We start from the raw sequence: 16,722 nt of genomic DNA on the forward strand, positions 1-16,722 counted from the left end.
TTTTAGGGTGCAGCAAATAATCTTTCCTGCTCCTTAATTACATTGTCTCATGATCACAGAGGCTTTTTGTATCTTTGTTCATCACAACATGGGAGCTTTGAGCATTATTCTTTCTCAGAGATATATTTTTAATAATGTAGGGCCTAATTAAACTCCCCAGAACGCCAAAGGGAGGTCTTTTCATTCAGCCTAGTGCAAACACCAGCAGCAAAGCAGTAAGTGAAGTGACTGATCTCAGTTCTTGTGCTCTTTGTGTACAGTACGATTTTCCCTAGACACAGTTCAGAAGGTGAAGTATATTCTATGAAATTACTGATATTCTAACTGGAAATACATGCAGCCATGATTACGCACTGTTGGACTTCATCTTTAGTACTCTGTGATTTGGGAAACATTTTGTATCTTCTATAGATGCCATGTAAAGAAATCAGTCTCCAGTTAAAGACATAAAACATAGTTAGTTAACATTGTGAAAACTCTACAGATATTTTAGTTCTCACCACACAAGGTATCCAGAAGATGTGGTAAATACCTTTTTTTGATGTTCTTTGTATTATTAAACAGCTACCTTGGTCCTGTATAGAAATGCAGCCCAGCTATCTTTTCTGTCTATGCTACAAGCTTCACATTCTCAGTTAACACAACATATTATCTGCAGTACCCTTAGTTCCTTCACTCCTATTAGTTTTCACAAACCCACCACATGAGTGCACTGCCTTAATAATAGCTATTTCTATAGAAATCATAATTCTCTCCTCCTGTATTTACATGATTGGGCTTTTTTTTAAATGCTGTGTGGTTTTTATCACACTACTTAGAACCTAAAACAGCTGAAATCCTTCAGCCACCAATTTCAGTAAAAAAATAGCAAAACATGAAAAGATTCCTATCTAAGACTCTAAATGTTTCCAAAAGCTAAAAATGAATGACATTTTGGTTTTAGAGCAGAAATTATTCTATAGACTTACCTCAGTAAAATTTAACACATTTATTATAAAATGTATTTATGTAAAAATACCACCTCTGCTTTTCAAGCAACTAAACAGTTTCAGTTACACAATTTATTCATGAGCACATGACTATAAAGCTTGCAACAGAAAATAATATCAACAATACAAAACCAGGCAGAAAATCTGTACATAACACCCACCATATTCTTGAGTTTTCAGCTGCCTACCATGGGGATCATGGCAGGCACTAATCCATGAATATTACAGCTAGATCCAATCATAAACGTTCCTAAAATTCATAATAATCTTCATTCAGGAATCTATTTGAAGCTATCATTAGTTGGAATCACTCTTATGATATTATAATGCTGGCTGACAAGTGAAAACAGGGGAAGCTTAGATTAGATGTAAGGAAGAAATTCTTTACTGTGAGGGTGGTGAGGCACTGGAAGGGGTGGCCCAGGGAGGCTGTGAATGCTCTATCCCTGGCGGTGCTCAAGGCCAGGTTGGACAGGGCCTTGGGTGCCATGGTTTAGTGTGAGGTGTCCCTGCTCATGGCAGGGCAATTGGAACTAGCTGATCTTAAGGTCCTTTCCAACCCTAACTATTCTGTGATTCTATGAAAAATAGGTCACACATCCTCTCCTCACACCAAATCATATGGGACACCCTTGGAACCATGAGATGTCCAGTAGTTCTATAATTGGAGCCCTCATTAAACTATCTTAATAAGAGGAGATATAGCAAAGGAAACAATCATTGGTTTAGATAATGTACAAGAAGCCTTGATTCTATTTTAGTCAGCGGTCAACCTTTCATAGACTTCAAAGAGAGAAAAAGCAGACCCTGTGCAATGATTTAATCTTTGTGACACCATCCCTCTAACTGGTGGTGAAAATCAATCATGAAAATTTATAAGCAGGCTCCTGACAGGACTGGTAGTCCTTGGTGGAGCAATATGTCAAATCAGTATTTTTATTCACTGTAAAATCAAGTATCATATTGAAGAAAAGGAAAGGAAATATATAAACTGTTAAACATAAAATATGATCTACTGTTCCATTCCCTGTTTAATGAGCTTATCAAATATTCCATTAGAAATAAATTCTCTCATTTAAAGTACACTTAATATCGGGGTTATTTCTTTCTTGGGTTTATTTACACCTTTGCCATTGTTTCTACAGCGTGCTGATCTTTAAATCACTCCTTTCTATTTGATTGGTAGGAAAGATGAAATATCCACAGAAAAAACAGGTGGCAAAAAGCTAGAGGACATTCCTTCCATTCCTACAGGTAAAATCAATTCTGCTTGCTGTGTGTCTGCCCATTAAATAGAATTGCTAAAACCAGTGATTCACAGATCTTAGAAGTCTGTAATTTAATGCATGCAGTAGAAGCATGACAAGTACAGTAAAGTAGAATAACATGCTTTAGAAAATAAGCTATAAGGAGCATTTTTTTATTTGTTTACACCATGTCTGCTGCTCAGATGCAGCATTCCAAGTTTGTTTCAGTCTTTAAATGCATCCATTTTCCTAGTTTCACTTGTACAGAATAGAACTAATTTTGCTTCAGTTATGAAATAACATTTAAAGTGTCAGCTGCCACACTGTTATCCAAAATAAACAAGTCAAAAAGCCACAGTGATGTCAAGACATTCATTTGAGCAGATTATTCCAAATAAACCTACCAAAACTGTTGTGTACTATAGTTCTTTAAAATAATAATATAAATTTATGAAATGGTAAAACTCTTCAAATATAAGTGGTTTGGTTCAAGGATAAAACATCCTGCATGCATATTTTTGAGGGGAAAATATGACAGAATCTTTTTAAAAATAACAGCATAGCAATTTTGTCCCTAGCTGGAAAATTCTGTCAAAGATTCTTGTTGCTTTAAATTGAGCCTCTAAGGAAAGCGGCTATCACAGAGACAAAGATCTCAATTGGCAAAATTGCGCTTAGACATTTGGTGACATGCAACACAATATGACAGGAAATTATCACATTTAATTCACATTATTTCATTGATGTCCATGCCATTTTTGCCTTTAGTCACACACTTACAATGCTATTGATGTTTTGACCTAGAAAGAAAGGCTGTTTACCATATAAAAATCAGCGTTTTTACCTGTGCCGTAAGTCATGAGCACCTTCCACTAGCAGAATCTTGTGCTCAAACACATCCTCCATAAGGAAAGCTTCTTAGTGAGTTGACACCTGACCAACAGAGAAAGATGACTTTTGCTGTGCAAACCTGTTCTTTCCTGATTTTATTTTTAATCCCCCCAGGCTTCCCTGGCACATCCATGACTCCATATGTAGCTGCACCTAATGGCACACTGCTCAACGAAATTGTTAATGATACGAAGATTCCTGTGAAGGTGAGAGCAGCCCATTTTGCTATTCCACTTTCATTTACCTCTTGGTTTTGAGCTCAGGTAGAAGAAAAGAGGAGGAAATCTTATAAACACTTAGCACTTATAAATCCTGGCTGCTCCCCTCTATTGCTGCTAATAGGACTAGAGGTTTTTATTAGCATCCATTCTGTACTGGAACAGCGTGTTATGTTTCTTGCATACACAGTAGAAAGCATAAAAGTACCACAACAGCTTTTATGCAAGGCCTTCACTCTTCTAATGAAAGGCCCATTGCCTATTTTGCACCATTTTATGACCTTGACCCTCATTAAATAATGTAAAAACTAATAGCTTCTGAGCTTTTTATAACACAGAAAATGGTACTGCACCTACTTGCCAGGTAGCCAACTGCCAAAGAGTAGACATCCACAGAAATCTCCTCACAAGAGACATACAGCAGATATCTTTTCATCTAAATGTTTATAACAGCAACCACAGATTACATCTGAGGCAGATAAGGGGATGATAGGAAGGGCTGTTATTTTCCCTCTCCTAATTGCTGCACCTGGTAGTGAGAGGGAGGTGGCCCTAGTCTCAACACAGCTGTGTTGCTTCAGGGAACCTTCCCCTAGAGAAAGACCAAGGTCTTAGCAGTGCATGACAGTGAGCGTTCTTGCTGAGGAGCTACAGGTGGAAGCTTGCCCCTTGTATTTATTCTGGGCTTTGCTCTAAGCCTTTTTTCAATTTCTAGATATTTTATCTGTTAAAGCAGCTCTTTGAAGAGTTGCTCCAGGGTTGGGTTTTTTTCTTTTGTACATACTGGCTGAGGGAAGAGGCTCATGTCTCCTCCTCCCAGCTTGGGTGATCTCAAAGTCTTGGTGCTGTTTCTGCCACAGGTTTGAGGGCAGAAATGCTGCTCAAAGCCTCATCCATCACACCCCTGGCAAATCTCCACTGTTCTCCAGCCTGCCTCTGGCACAGGAATTGCACTGGAGTCATCCCATATAAATGCTATTTTTACTGTTCAAAATAATTACAACCTCAGAATTTAAGACAGCAATATAAAGCTAATATTCTGAACTGTGTGTTACCCACCTGTATTGTAGTTGTTGGAGCAAAAGAACAGGTAGAATATAAGGGGGGAAATGGTTTTAAAATCATTTATTTATGATACTTGAGATGTACTGGGAGATTGGGATTAACCAGTTCCCCCATGTTGTTGGTCTCCTTGTTCTTCCTTTGCCTAGTCCTTTGTGATCAGCTCCCTAAAGTCTGGCTCCTCAAAACCTATAGAGGAGCTACGTAATTAAGTGTATATTCCTTAATCTTCTGTTTATATGATAGAACATTACAGAATTCTCTTTCTGTAACAGATGAGCTGTATTTTTATACATGAAGTTATTCTGTGGGTGGGTTTAAAAGGTAACCCTTCCACTTATTAAATACTGGGGGAAAAAAACACACCTAGTTTCATTTCTTTAATTCCTCTTCACTCTTTTTCTAGGAGCTGGGAACAAATACAGTCCCAGAACTGCCTGTGGAGCAAATGGTAGAATTCAGTGTCACTCTCACTGATCAGGAGTACACACCTGAACTTAATGATCCCAACTCCCTACAGTACAGACAACTAGCTGCCAAATTTCAGCTACAGGTAAGTAGGCTGAGTGAATGCCAATACGCTGGCTTTGTACCTTGGCTGAGATTCATATTCTGAAACTACCTTCACCATGAAACAGAATTAGAATCTACTGCCCTCAGTTGAAATAGATAATTACTGTTGTCTTAAGACTTTCACTTTTCCTTCACTTAGAGTCAGCTTTTCCTCCCATTTAGGCCATCTGTTCATCCATAAAGCTAACAAGTCAATGTCTTTGTCAGCAGTAGGGACTCAGATAACTGATGAACAGAATAACTTTAGGAATATCATTTGAGCTTAATCAGAAATTCATGGACAGTACTTTGTTATAATTTAATTTCTACAATAAACCTACTGAGAAATGTAATATAAATGTGAAAAGTAATTAGCTACTGTTGTCTGAACTATTCTTCAAAGGACTTTGTTCATTTTGTTCTGCATTACCAGAGTTCCTGTAAGAACTGGAACATCTGCGGTGTTTTCATATAATTAATAATATTGACTGCTCAGCTATCAATTTAATAGATAGCAGTTAATGAGTTGAGGTTTCTAAAAGATTGTCTTAGTAAAATTACATCTTCTTATTTGTTTCATGAGCATTCCTTAGTGTAAGCTATTTAACTATCCTGCTTCAGTTTCAGATATGCATAGAAAAATGTGGAAGGACGTTTTGGCAGAGCTGATAAAAAGTTCCTTCTCTGGAGATTTCCAGATTATCCTTCGACAGAACTGCCTGCCAATTTTGTTTACTACACATATAATGATGTAATTTCACAATCTGGCTTTTAAGTTACCTCATTAAACGGAGGGGGAGAAATGCAAAGTTTCTTGACTGTTTAATTATTTTCCACTGTCATCAGATTTTATCTGTCACTTTAAAGGATCCAAAGTGGTTCTTGACATTCAGTGTGGAATAGAAAATTATTTGTAGTCCAATAACATGAAATACACCCGATGTGCTTTCCTCCAAAGAGAGGCCATGGAGGAGGCAGAGGTCACTCTTGATACAAGACAGTTTTACAAATGCAATCAAAAGGTGAGAAGGAGGAGATTAGATTCATAATTAAAACCTTGTCCATCTACATGAGCTCCTGTACAAATTCCAGGGAAGGCTTTGTGAAGGTTGATGCTGTTGAGTTCCAAGCTCAGCTTATAATTAATTCCAGGATGCAGCAAGAAGTAAGAGTTACAGCAGGCATTAGAGTGCAGATGTTCAGAAGTACACCTGTATACTGCAACATACATTTAAAATCACCTGGAGAATGGAATGCAGATTCAGATGCATTACACTACTCAGTAAATTGAGATTAATTTGGCAAAAGCAGGAAATAGGAAGCCACATATATGCATACAGTTTTTAAAAATACATCAAATTCATTGTGATATAAAGAGAAGCAAGAAGAGACTGGCCAAGAATAGTCAGCTAGCAGAATATGCCTAAAAGGATATGCATTTACCTAAACATGGATATCTGGTGCCATTTAAGGTGCTTCAGGTTGTCTAATACATCTGCAAGGGCCTCTCAAATATGACAAAACTGAACTCTTTAGAACCAACAACTGAGCAGAAGACATCATTAAGGCATTTTAAATGACAGTGCTTGTCTAAATTTAGGGAAATCGATTGCATCCTAGTGATTGAGGCCCTTAATCTCTGTTATTTTAAGTAAGCATTAGTCACATGAACATTTTAAATCTTCCCACAGTCTAATTGCTACTTCTGCACCACTTTTACTAAGTCAGACCAAGCTCAAAATGAACTATTTACCTCCATTTCTTTCCTGCTGTCCTCTTCCAAGAGATGGACAAGGGGAGGGTAGATGGCAGACCTATATTCTGTGCTAGCCATTGTAGTCTCTTCTGTTTGCTGTGATAAAAAAGACATTTAGGCTTATACGGTGTGGTTCGTACCTGTTATTGTGTTAACACACTGATCTTATGCTATTTCTTCACTTAACCTAAGAGATGCAAAGAAATGTGTGGGTTTGACCACCCATTCCTTACCTGCTCTGACAAATGCTCATGCATGAATGAATGAGTTTTAAATGTATGCTGGATTTGTACAGAATAAAATAGTCAAGGAAGAGGAAAGATCACCACATTAGTTCATGCACTTTTCAAGTGGTATGCTGAATTAAAAGGACCTGATTCCTCAAAAGGCTTTTTCACTTCTTTTCAAGTGCTGAATTCCCCTAAATCCACACAGGCTTTGCTTGCAGATGAAAGGCTTAGGTGACGTGTTTGAGGCCTGGTACTTAACAGGACCAGAAAGTGAAACAGAAAAGAGCTTTGGAACTGTGTTTTAAAAAAAATCCTGTTCCTTTCACATAGCAGATCAACATAAAATGTTTCTTTAGACTTAGCTGCATAAACGTTGCTGCAGTTGGAAAAGAGACAAGACTAGATCAATCTGCTGGGTCTCAAAACATTGTTAATTTTGAGGTGCTGATAAAAACATTTATTATCTTAAATTCTGAAAAATGTATACTCAATTGACCTTTTCTGCTCATTGTTTATTCTTCACACCATCTTTTCTATTCAAATCATGTAACTGCACATTTTTTGCATCAGAATTAAAAACAAAGTTATTGTATTTGTACAAGACAGTTATAACTGCTTAATTTAGAAATGATCTGATAAATGATCTAAATCCACCTGCATTTGGTTACTATTTCTAAATAATTAACTATTTACAGTTAAGGTGACTTGAAACACAAAATTATTCATATACCAAAACTGCTGAAAATGAGAAAAATATTTGATTCATTTTATTTGACTTGCTTTATTATGGACTAGATTATCACTTATTTACATAACTACATTACTAAAAAAGATGTATTTCATGCTTAATTTTGCCTGTTAACAGGTAATTACAGGAAGCATATACAAATGAAATACTGTGTATGAGTCCAGCAATGATGATACCACAGAGGGCAATAGTTGAGACTGTTTCCCAAAGCTCTTTCTGAAATATGGAAAATATTGTCCAGATAGTTCACCTTTGCTTGCTTTTTACCAGTAGAATTTACAATGCATTAACGATTTTATTAATTTCTATAGATGCAAAAAATATTTGAGAAACTTCCAGGATTCAAAGAAATCCACGTGTTAGGATTTAAGTAAGTAAGAAAATGTGACTCATTTTTCTATTGGCTATGAGGATTCTCCTTCTCCTATCCTTCCAACATGGATAGACATAGAATAGTGGTAGGTGTATTGCTATAGACAAAAAATAGTTTTCTAGAAACAACACAGACACAATGTGAAGAGAAATGCAAACATATTCCAAGTGAGACTATGAGGTTTTGAATTACTAAGTAGAACTAGTTTTAATTCCCTGATGGGTGAAGTAATCAATAAATCCTTTGAAATTATTTGCTAGAAATATTGTATTAAGGACTTTCTTAAATGACAAGACAAAACGAGCTAGGAGTATGATTATTAAGGTGGCTATTTCTTTGTGTGCGTATCCTGTGACCTTCATAGATCTCAGTGAGGGTGCCTTGGCAAGAGAAGGTTGCAGGAAGATCCATGCTTACACACGTAAAAACTTTTCCTATAGGTGTTTCCCAGGTGTCTCAAACAATTAAAATGGTTTCATATTTTAATAACTTTGTGCTCTATCTTGTCATTTCTTTTACTTTTAGCTTCCTTGTGTGTTTACTGCTAATACAAGCTACTGTGCATTTTTTTCAATAGAGAATCTATAGGGAAAGTGAGAGGAATCAAAACCTAGGTATTTTATATGGTTATGCTTCTAACCATATAGAAGCATAAGCATAGATAAGAGCACATTATGCAAACAATCAAGGGAAAAACAAATTACTAACAGTAAGAGATAACAAAAATTGAAAGCTAATAAAGAGCAGGAAAAAAAAGACATAAATTCACATGGGCTTCTGGCACAGCATCAGAAACATTCAGCGCTTTTGGTACTATTTAATGTATGTTAAAGAACTTTCATATTGCAATCCAATTTTAGGCAAGAGCATACATTTTCCTAGCTTTTCTCTCTTCAAAATTGCTGGAGGAAAGGATAGAGAAAAGCAAAATAAAGTAAAAATTAGTTGCTTATATTTTTATTATGAAGTAACAAAAAAAACTCGCTACTGCAGAACAAGCAGAGAAAATCTCCAGTGACAACTTATAGTTACATATTGCAATAAATAACCTCTTGGAATCACAGAATCATAGAATAGTTAGGGTTGGAAAGGACCTTAAGATCCTCTAGTTCCAAGCCCCCTGTCATGAGCAGGCACACCTCATACTAGACCATGTTGCCGAAAGGCTCTGTCCAACCTATCCTTGAACACTGCCAGGGATGGAGCATTTACCACTTCTTTGGGCAACCTGTTCCAGTGTCTCACCACTTCAAGTTGTGGCTTCAGGAGATCAGAGATCCATTTCTGTTTAGTATCTTAGATTAGGAGCTGATATGAATGTACATTCATCAGTGTGGAAGACCAGGATTGTTTCCCATCATCTAGTAATTAAGTTAGCTCCTGAGAGTTTCAGATGAGCAAAGACAGGTGATGGTGTCCATTCTCCCTTACCCATATTACCATATATATTTTAGCAGCATTCCCCCCAAGACCATGAGGAAGGGCAACATCAGAGATATGCTAGAGAATTCATCATGGAAAATAATGGCATTATATAATGGAAAGTCAACATAGACATGCATTCTGGAGGTCAAGTTACCTCTGTGACTAGGATCTGAGTAGGCACCATAGTAACAGTAGTAGATGCTATTATTGTCACAGGTGTCCATTGAGATACAGATTGACAATGGCAGTGCTGAAACTGCATCATTTATAGTGGGAAATATGAAGGTAGATATTTCAAACTATCAAGGTAAATCAAAAATCCTGTTTCCCCATTCAGAACATGGAGATCCCTGCTGTTTGGAAGACAAACAATGAAACGATGGAGAGTAGGCTGTCATTTTCACAGAGATAAAAATTATAGACGACACATAGAAGATAAATTGTAAAAAGATGTTTTTTGATGTACAACTGATTTCCTAGTATACGTGGATTAATATTTTTTTCTTTCTTTTTCGATATTTTATCACGCCCTTCGTTATGTGTTGAAATGAAGACAGAAGAAGGAGAAAGATGGGTAATTTGTCTTTAATACATAATTAAGATTAATCATTTTATAGACTATTAAATGTCAATAGATACATCGATAAATGTTTTTTATCTTGATGTAACAAACTGAATGGACTGTGTTCTGCTTACACACACAATCTGTGATATAAAGCAGCAGGGATAACTTTTACCTTAATCTGAAATGTTCATGTAATCAAATTTTGTCAGGATCCCTCTGAAAGAAAGGTGTTTGACCTAAGAAAATTAACATACAGATGATTAAAGATCTCTATCAGTAATATACTGAAAGTGAAAAGAATAAATAGGGAAACTTGATATTTACATTTTCATTTTTGATCTGCTGCTTCCTAGTATTCTCAGGTACACATTATCTTCAGTAAGTATGTAAAATTTGATTTGTTATCTCCATTAGCAGTGCAGATATAGTGGCAAAGAGACCAGTTACTACATTGACAAAATGCAGGGAATTCTTGACTGGTAATACAAACAGCTACAGAGCCGGTTGTTGCTTAAAAGTGTTGCTGGGGAATAATTTGTCTAGCAGTTCCCAGAATGTTTAACTTGCAGTTTAAAAGGAAGAATTGTCTAATGCTTTTCCTGAATTCTTGCACTGTAGTACAAATGTAAATACATAGCAGATAGTACATAAAGTGAGATTCCTCTCTCTATAGTATTCGATATTATAAAAGGCAACATAGTGGAGTACAAATATTTTGCAATGTAGTTTTGTTTTTTTCATTTTAAGTAGGTGAATTTAGCATTTATGTAAATTGATTTATTAATAATGGTGAAAGTTTGAGACTTCTGTTAAACAAGGACCTCTAGAGAGAAGGTATATTAATTTGGACTTGGAAAAAAAACTGCCATTGTGAAAAGTGATTTGCTTGCCATATTAGCGAACTTTCTTGTTTTTCAAAAAAAGAGTAAAAAAAAAAAAAATTAAGCCCCAGATGTGATAAGGTTTTTGCTTATCTGTAGTTTTATGAACTGTTTAATCCCTTTCCTGCATAATTAATAGGTGATTATGGCTTCTAGTGAAACCAGCATGCATTTATGTTTGTTTGAACCAATAATCTTAAATTACAGTTACCTTAGTATTTCTGCAGGTCCCTGAGTGGTCAGGTTAAACTGGATTATGTTAGAACACTTTTATAATTTTCTTCACTATTGGAATTTTAATTAAAAATTATGCATAGAAAAAATAAAGGTTTAGGCATTACAAAACTAATTTGAAGATGACAGTCTCATTAGGAAAAAATATATCTGCATTATTTGTACAGAGTGTAATATGTTCTGATTACATATATTTTTGTTGGTTGGTTTGTAAAATCAATCCTCAGCCAGTAACTGATTTTGCTGCACTGGGTATTTTTGCATCTTCCTCTTGCAGGTCAAGCAGCACTGTAGCACGATATGTGGTAAACTTTGAGAGAGATGGCTCAGAAATCAGAAGCACAGCAGGTGACATCTCAACTATTGGATCTAATAAGGTTGAAAATGAAAAAATTCCACTTTCTCCAAAGGAAGAGAGGGAGATATCAGCAACTAAACTCACAGTAACAGACCTCCAGCAACTGGTTGCCATAGCACTCCACGAAGACCAGTCCCTGCCAGTGGACCTTGGAACACTTCAGTTTACTGATGGTCAGTAGGCAGGCGGTGCCAGCCACATTTTCAAACTGATGCAATTTCAATAGGGTCTCCTTTGCTCTCTAACAAGTGGTTTTCATTTGATGTATCTCATTCTCCTAAGTGTTGCAGTGTCCCAAGGATGCACAGATCTAAGTTAAACTTGATAGCAAAATGTCTTTATAATTATACAGCCTAACTTCCAATCATATTGGAGAATCCACTTTTCTTGGTTGTTTGTTTAGAAAAGATGGATATTTTGCATACTAAGAAAAATAAGAGAGGAGTGGGGAGTGAGAAATACTATGTATATTCACAGTATCATTTTAATTTCCCAGTCTCCTTGATGAGATAAGAAGTGAGGGCTTCCTCTAATATAAATTTAGCTTTCTGAAAGCTAAGTCTCAGTTGTAAGGAAGCCGTCTAACCTCCCAGTGAAATCAGAGAGACAGATACCTTAAGGAGCATTTGATCTCAAGCAAAAATCGGTGCTGTGAAACGTACTATAAAACTGCATTTTGCTCTCTGAAACACAGAAGAAGTGTAGCTGGCTGTGAAGACCTCCAGCAGAAAATTGAAAGGCTTCATCCTGTTCACTAATCCACCTAATAAATATCCCCATTTAGTGCACCAGTGATCTTTCTCAAAGCTAGCATAGCTCTAGTTTTGGGAAGGTGGGTTAAAAATGGGTAAAATAATTTAAAATGTTTTTTCATATGCGTATTTACCAAAACAATCTTAAACCACACACCAAATTGCAGTGTTCCATTTACAAAGAGCAGCATTTTCTTGCCAAAAAAAAAATATTTAAATGAACTAATACTTTCAATAAGAATAAAATCTCATCTTTTAATGTAGATTAAAAGGCACGGGGGGGGGGGAAACAGTGGCTATAGAACACTTTAATAATAACAATTTTAATCAACTTTCCCCCACTAGTTATTTTTAATAACCAGTTTTAGAAAACAGCTTGCATGCAACTATGTTTAAAGAGCTTCTCTGAGAGGGTGAATGGAACCACCAGGCACTAAAACCAAAACTTTGAGTGTAGCAATGGTGTGGACGTTGGGTAAAACTGAAAAGAATTTATGCTTAATGAACAACACAATATAATGAGTCATCATAGCCCAAGTGAATTTAATCAAATGCTTCACACCAGCTGATTTTAAGTATTTGTCCATGGTTCAGCTACCTGCAAACCTATCCTGTTTATTCTAAATAAAGGAGTACAAAGAATAATGTATATGAAGTTCTTGGTTTCCTCATAATTTCTAGCTTAAATGGAAACTTATGCCTTTTTCTTCTTAGCATGCATTTTTAAAAGTAATTTTTTTATGGAGAACAGTTTTAATACTGGTTTTTACCAAATTTGTTTTGATCAGTTTTCAGGGTGCCACTGCTGAGATAATGTGCACTATTTAATTTAGTTCTTTTTTTTTCCCAGAATCTATTGGACCATCTAGTGATTTTGATAATGATATCCAGGCCATGGTCACTATTCCTCTGGCAGGCCCTGATTTGGTGAGTTAATACTGGTTGGTATGTTTATTTATTTATTTCTCCATGAATTGAGGAAAAACATGAAATTCATAGAATCATAGAATAGTTAGAGTTGGAAAGGACCTTAAAATTATCTAGTTCCAACCCCCCTGCCATGGGCAGGGACATGTCACACTAAACCATGGCACCCAAGGCCTCGTCCAACTTGGCATTGAGCACCACCAGGGATGGAGCATTCACAACTTCCCTGGGCCACCCATTCCAGTGCCTCACCACCCTAACAAGAAAGAGCTTCTTTCTTATATCCAATCTAAACTTCCCCTGTTTTAGTTTGAAACCATTACCCCTTGCCCCTTGTCTTATCACTACAGTCCCTAATGAATACTCCATTCCCAGCATCCCTATAGCCCCACTTCAGATGCTGGAAGGCTGCTAATTAAACAGTGTTAAAATGTACATAAATATATCGAAAAAGGGTATTTTGCTAGAATACATATCTGCCTTTTATAATGTGGTAAAGATGAATGTTGTCTTGCTATACTGCAACGGAGGTATTGTTTAGACCATTTACAGGTGAAAATTACTTCTTTATTATCTTTTCCTGTTGTAATTACTAAGTTTACACTGTCTCACAGGTTCAGTAGTACATTTCAATGACAGAAAGAGAGCAATTGACAGGGACAGTGAAAGCCATCTTTCTTTGACCATTTTTTAAATTACAGGAAATGTGATTAGGATCACATGCCAAACATTTCATGCCAAACATTTCATGACTTCATGCTGAGTTAGCTGTTTGCAACTTCATGTGGCTAAAGATTACTTGTGTTTTTAGCAGTGAAAATTAAACATAATAATGAAAGCTGCTTTTTATAAACCTTTTCAGGAGGACTCCATGAGTGTGGACCTCCCACTGGGCTACCCCAGCCCAGCAACAGTGGGCCAAACTGGAGACATCCTGTTCAATGAATTTACAACTGGAATCCCGGTGCTAAGTGGCGACATCAGTGATCCTGAGTACTTCAATAATTTTGTTTCATCTGAACCTGTGTTCCCTACCAAACCTTCCAGAGAACGGTTTCGGGAGAAATCTACTCCAGACACAGAAGGTATCTCTGCTGACCACCAAAGTTTCACAGTGCCTTTCAGTGCTCTGGGTAGCACTAGTAGTCCTTCAAAACCAGAGGATTCCTATTTGCCTCCTCCAGCAGATGATTCTGCTAGCAGTGACTCAATCACCGATGGCTATGAGTCTCCAGTGGAGCAGGCCACCACACTGGCATTTTATACCACAAGTAGCATTATACCACCTAGTCTTCTGCAAGAAGGAGCTGAAGCTGCAGATACAACAGGACCACCTTTCAAGGAAGTTGACCAAGATAGTCTGTCTGGACAAGGTAAGACACAAAAGATTTTTCTATAAATGAGAGTAGAAGAGATCCAGTTGTTAATACACAAAGAGTTCTCATATAAGTACAGTAATCATTCCTTTCAGCTGTGACAGAATTTTTTTCTGGATTGTCAAAAGTTAAAAATTTACATTTGTGATGCTTACTTGAGAAAAAATCCTAAGGTACTTGACTTCAGGGGTGTCGAAGAAAAAAACAAACAAGCAAACAAAAACCCCAACAACAACTCAGCAACAAATGCCTAAACATGAGGCATGCCTTGTAAAGGATATTATGGCAAAAATTCTTATAGTCCTACTGATAAAAGCGTATCATACCTTCAAATAACAGCATAGCATACCTATAAATAACATTCATTATAACCGTGGAAAAGTCTTACATTTGCAGGAGGTCAAAAATTACAGGCATTTTTCATTGTGTTCACTCATCGGGTTAAGGATTTGACGTCATAAAACCCACATAAAGTCGCATGTCTATTTTGCAATTTGCTACATAGCTGACAAACCTTGTATCCTAACAGCTCCAAATGACTGAAGAGAAGCAGAGTCTCACCAAAAATACAGAGTAATTTTCGGTGAAGATACTAGTTTTATTCATTGTCTTCAGATCTAAAATTGTAAAGAATTTCCTTATTGTAATTTATTACAGTTACTGCCTCACTGTTTTTCACTGGATGGGAGGAAGGATATTGGAGGTGGACCTCTCCCTGGCCCCAGGGGTCAAGCTTGCTTGATTGTTTCTGAGTGAGAGTGTAGGACCACAGTTCATTTGAGTCTTGCATAGGGTCTGATACGTCAGTTCAAAATGAAGGTTACATTCTGTGTTATTAAATGATTCTCAGAGGTGATACATTAAATAGTTTAGTGAGTTTCAATGTCATCAGGCAAATATCAGACCAAAGGAAATTTAAGCAAGTATTATAAAAACGGAAAGTTCACCACTTGCCTACAAATTTCTTCAATCTTTCTCATATAATTTGAAATGAGGTAAAAAAATCTACATCAAGGTTTTTCTTTTTCCTAAAGCCATTATTACCTGTGCCCACACAGCATGGAATTGTTTGTTTAAAGAGGTGTGGATCTTCTGTAACTGCATGTTTGCTCCTGTAAACACATGGTACTGATCCTTTAAACACTATTTTAAGGAATTATTTGTTGCACATTTGGGTTGGAAACTGTCATCTGAGAGACAGAGCAAACTGACTAGAACTGTAAAAAATAACTTCCCCAAAATAAGGCCCACTGCCTTGTTGCTCCTCTCTGAACACAAGTTATGTCTAAAACAAGCACTACAACACAAGAATTCCTTCAGTATCTCTGCAGCTGAGTAGCAGGAAAAAATAATTGTTCCCTGTCTAAAAAGAAAGGACACCTTATTAGCAATGACACAAAGCTGGAGTTATTATATTCATTTAAAACCTTGTAGTACACAGAACACACTGCAAGCTTAACAGAAGAGAGAGGTTAAAAATCTACTTACTAAGTTTAGAGAAGGGTAAATAATGTATACTCTCTAAAATTCCTTTACAGTTTTGGGGGGGTTTTTGTGTTGGTTTTTTTTTTATTTGGCAGTTCTGAGTACAGCATTCCCTGTGGGCTTTTTTTTTTTTTTTTTCTTTCCCTGAATGTTGTATATTTCATAGGAGCTGATAGAATTTGATTTGGAAATTCAGGACTTGACAACATTTATGAGAGAGGTCTTATTAATGTCAACAGTGTTGGTGATATTAATTTTAATATGGCAAGCAAAATTACTCACTATTAGGCACAGAATATTTCACACATTGTGCCTGGCTGCATTTCATAACTGTGTTTCTTAGTAGCATTTTTTGAAACCCAAGCAAACAAACAAAAATCACAAAACCCAAACTTTTAACTGTTGCTGGTGTGAAACAGCAGGAACTACTTAGTTCTGTATGAGCTTGGACAGAAGGTTAAGGTCTGAACAGCTGCCTTCACTTCTACTACATTAATTCCCAGCCATTTTCTCACCTTTCAGTCCAGAAGGTGGAGCAAATTTTCTTCATCACATGTTTAGAACTTTAAGTTCACTCTTCTTTACCATGAAAGGAAGTCATGGCTACAAGAAATAACATTATCTGAGGTTCTTTTAGGTCTCCCCATCAGCTA

General features: G+C 36.5%; 1 protein-coding gene across 3 annotated transcripts in view; it reads left to right on the forward strand.

Moving 5' to 3' along the window:
* The window catches only part of IMPG1 (interphotoreceptor matrix proteoglycan 1), a 60,033-nt gene that overhangs the window by 18,766 nt on the left and 24,545 nt on the right, over positions 1 to 16,722 (forward strand). For all 3 annotated transcript variants that reach the window (XM_061358389.1, XM_061358390.1, XM_061358391.1), the window contains 8 exons: positions 2,176 to 2,243; positions 3,242 to 3,333; positions 4,814 to 4,960; positions 8,005 to 8,063; positions 10,045 to 10,065; positions 11,449 to 11,702; positions 13,132 to 13,208; positions 14,071 to 14,581. In XM_061358389.1, the coding sequence (XP_061214373.1) occupies positions 2,176 to 2,243; positions 3,242 to 3,333; positions 4,814 to 4,960; positions 8,005 to 8,063; positions 10,045 to 10,065; positions 11,449 to 11,702; positions 13,132 to 13,208; positions 14,071 to 14,581 (1,229 nt within the window). The remainder of the gene's footprint in view (positions 1 to 2,175; positions 2,244 to 3,241; positions 3,334 to 4,813; positions 4,961 to 8,004; positions 8,064 to 10,044; positions 10,066 to 11,448; positions 11,703 to 13,131; positions 13,209 to 14,070; positions 14,582 to 16,722) is intronic.

This window comes from Neopsephotus bourkii, unplaced genomic scaffold (assembly GCF_033783945.1).
Source record: "Neopsephotus bourkii isolate Nb327-2 ecotype Australia unplaced genomic scaffold, CSIRO-AGI_Nbou_v1 NB_941, whole genome shotgun sequence".
NCBI lineage: Eukaryota > Metazoa > Chordata > Aves > Psittaciformes > Psittacidae > Neopsephotus > Neopsephotus bourkii.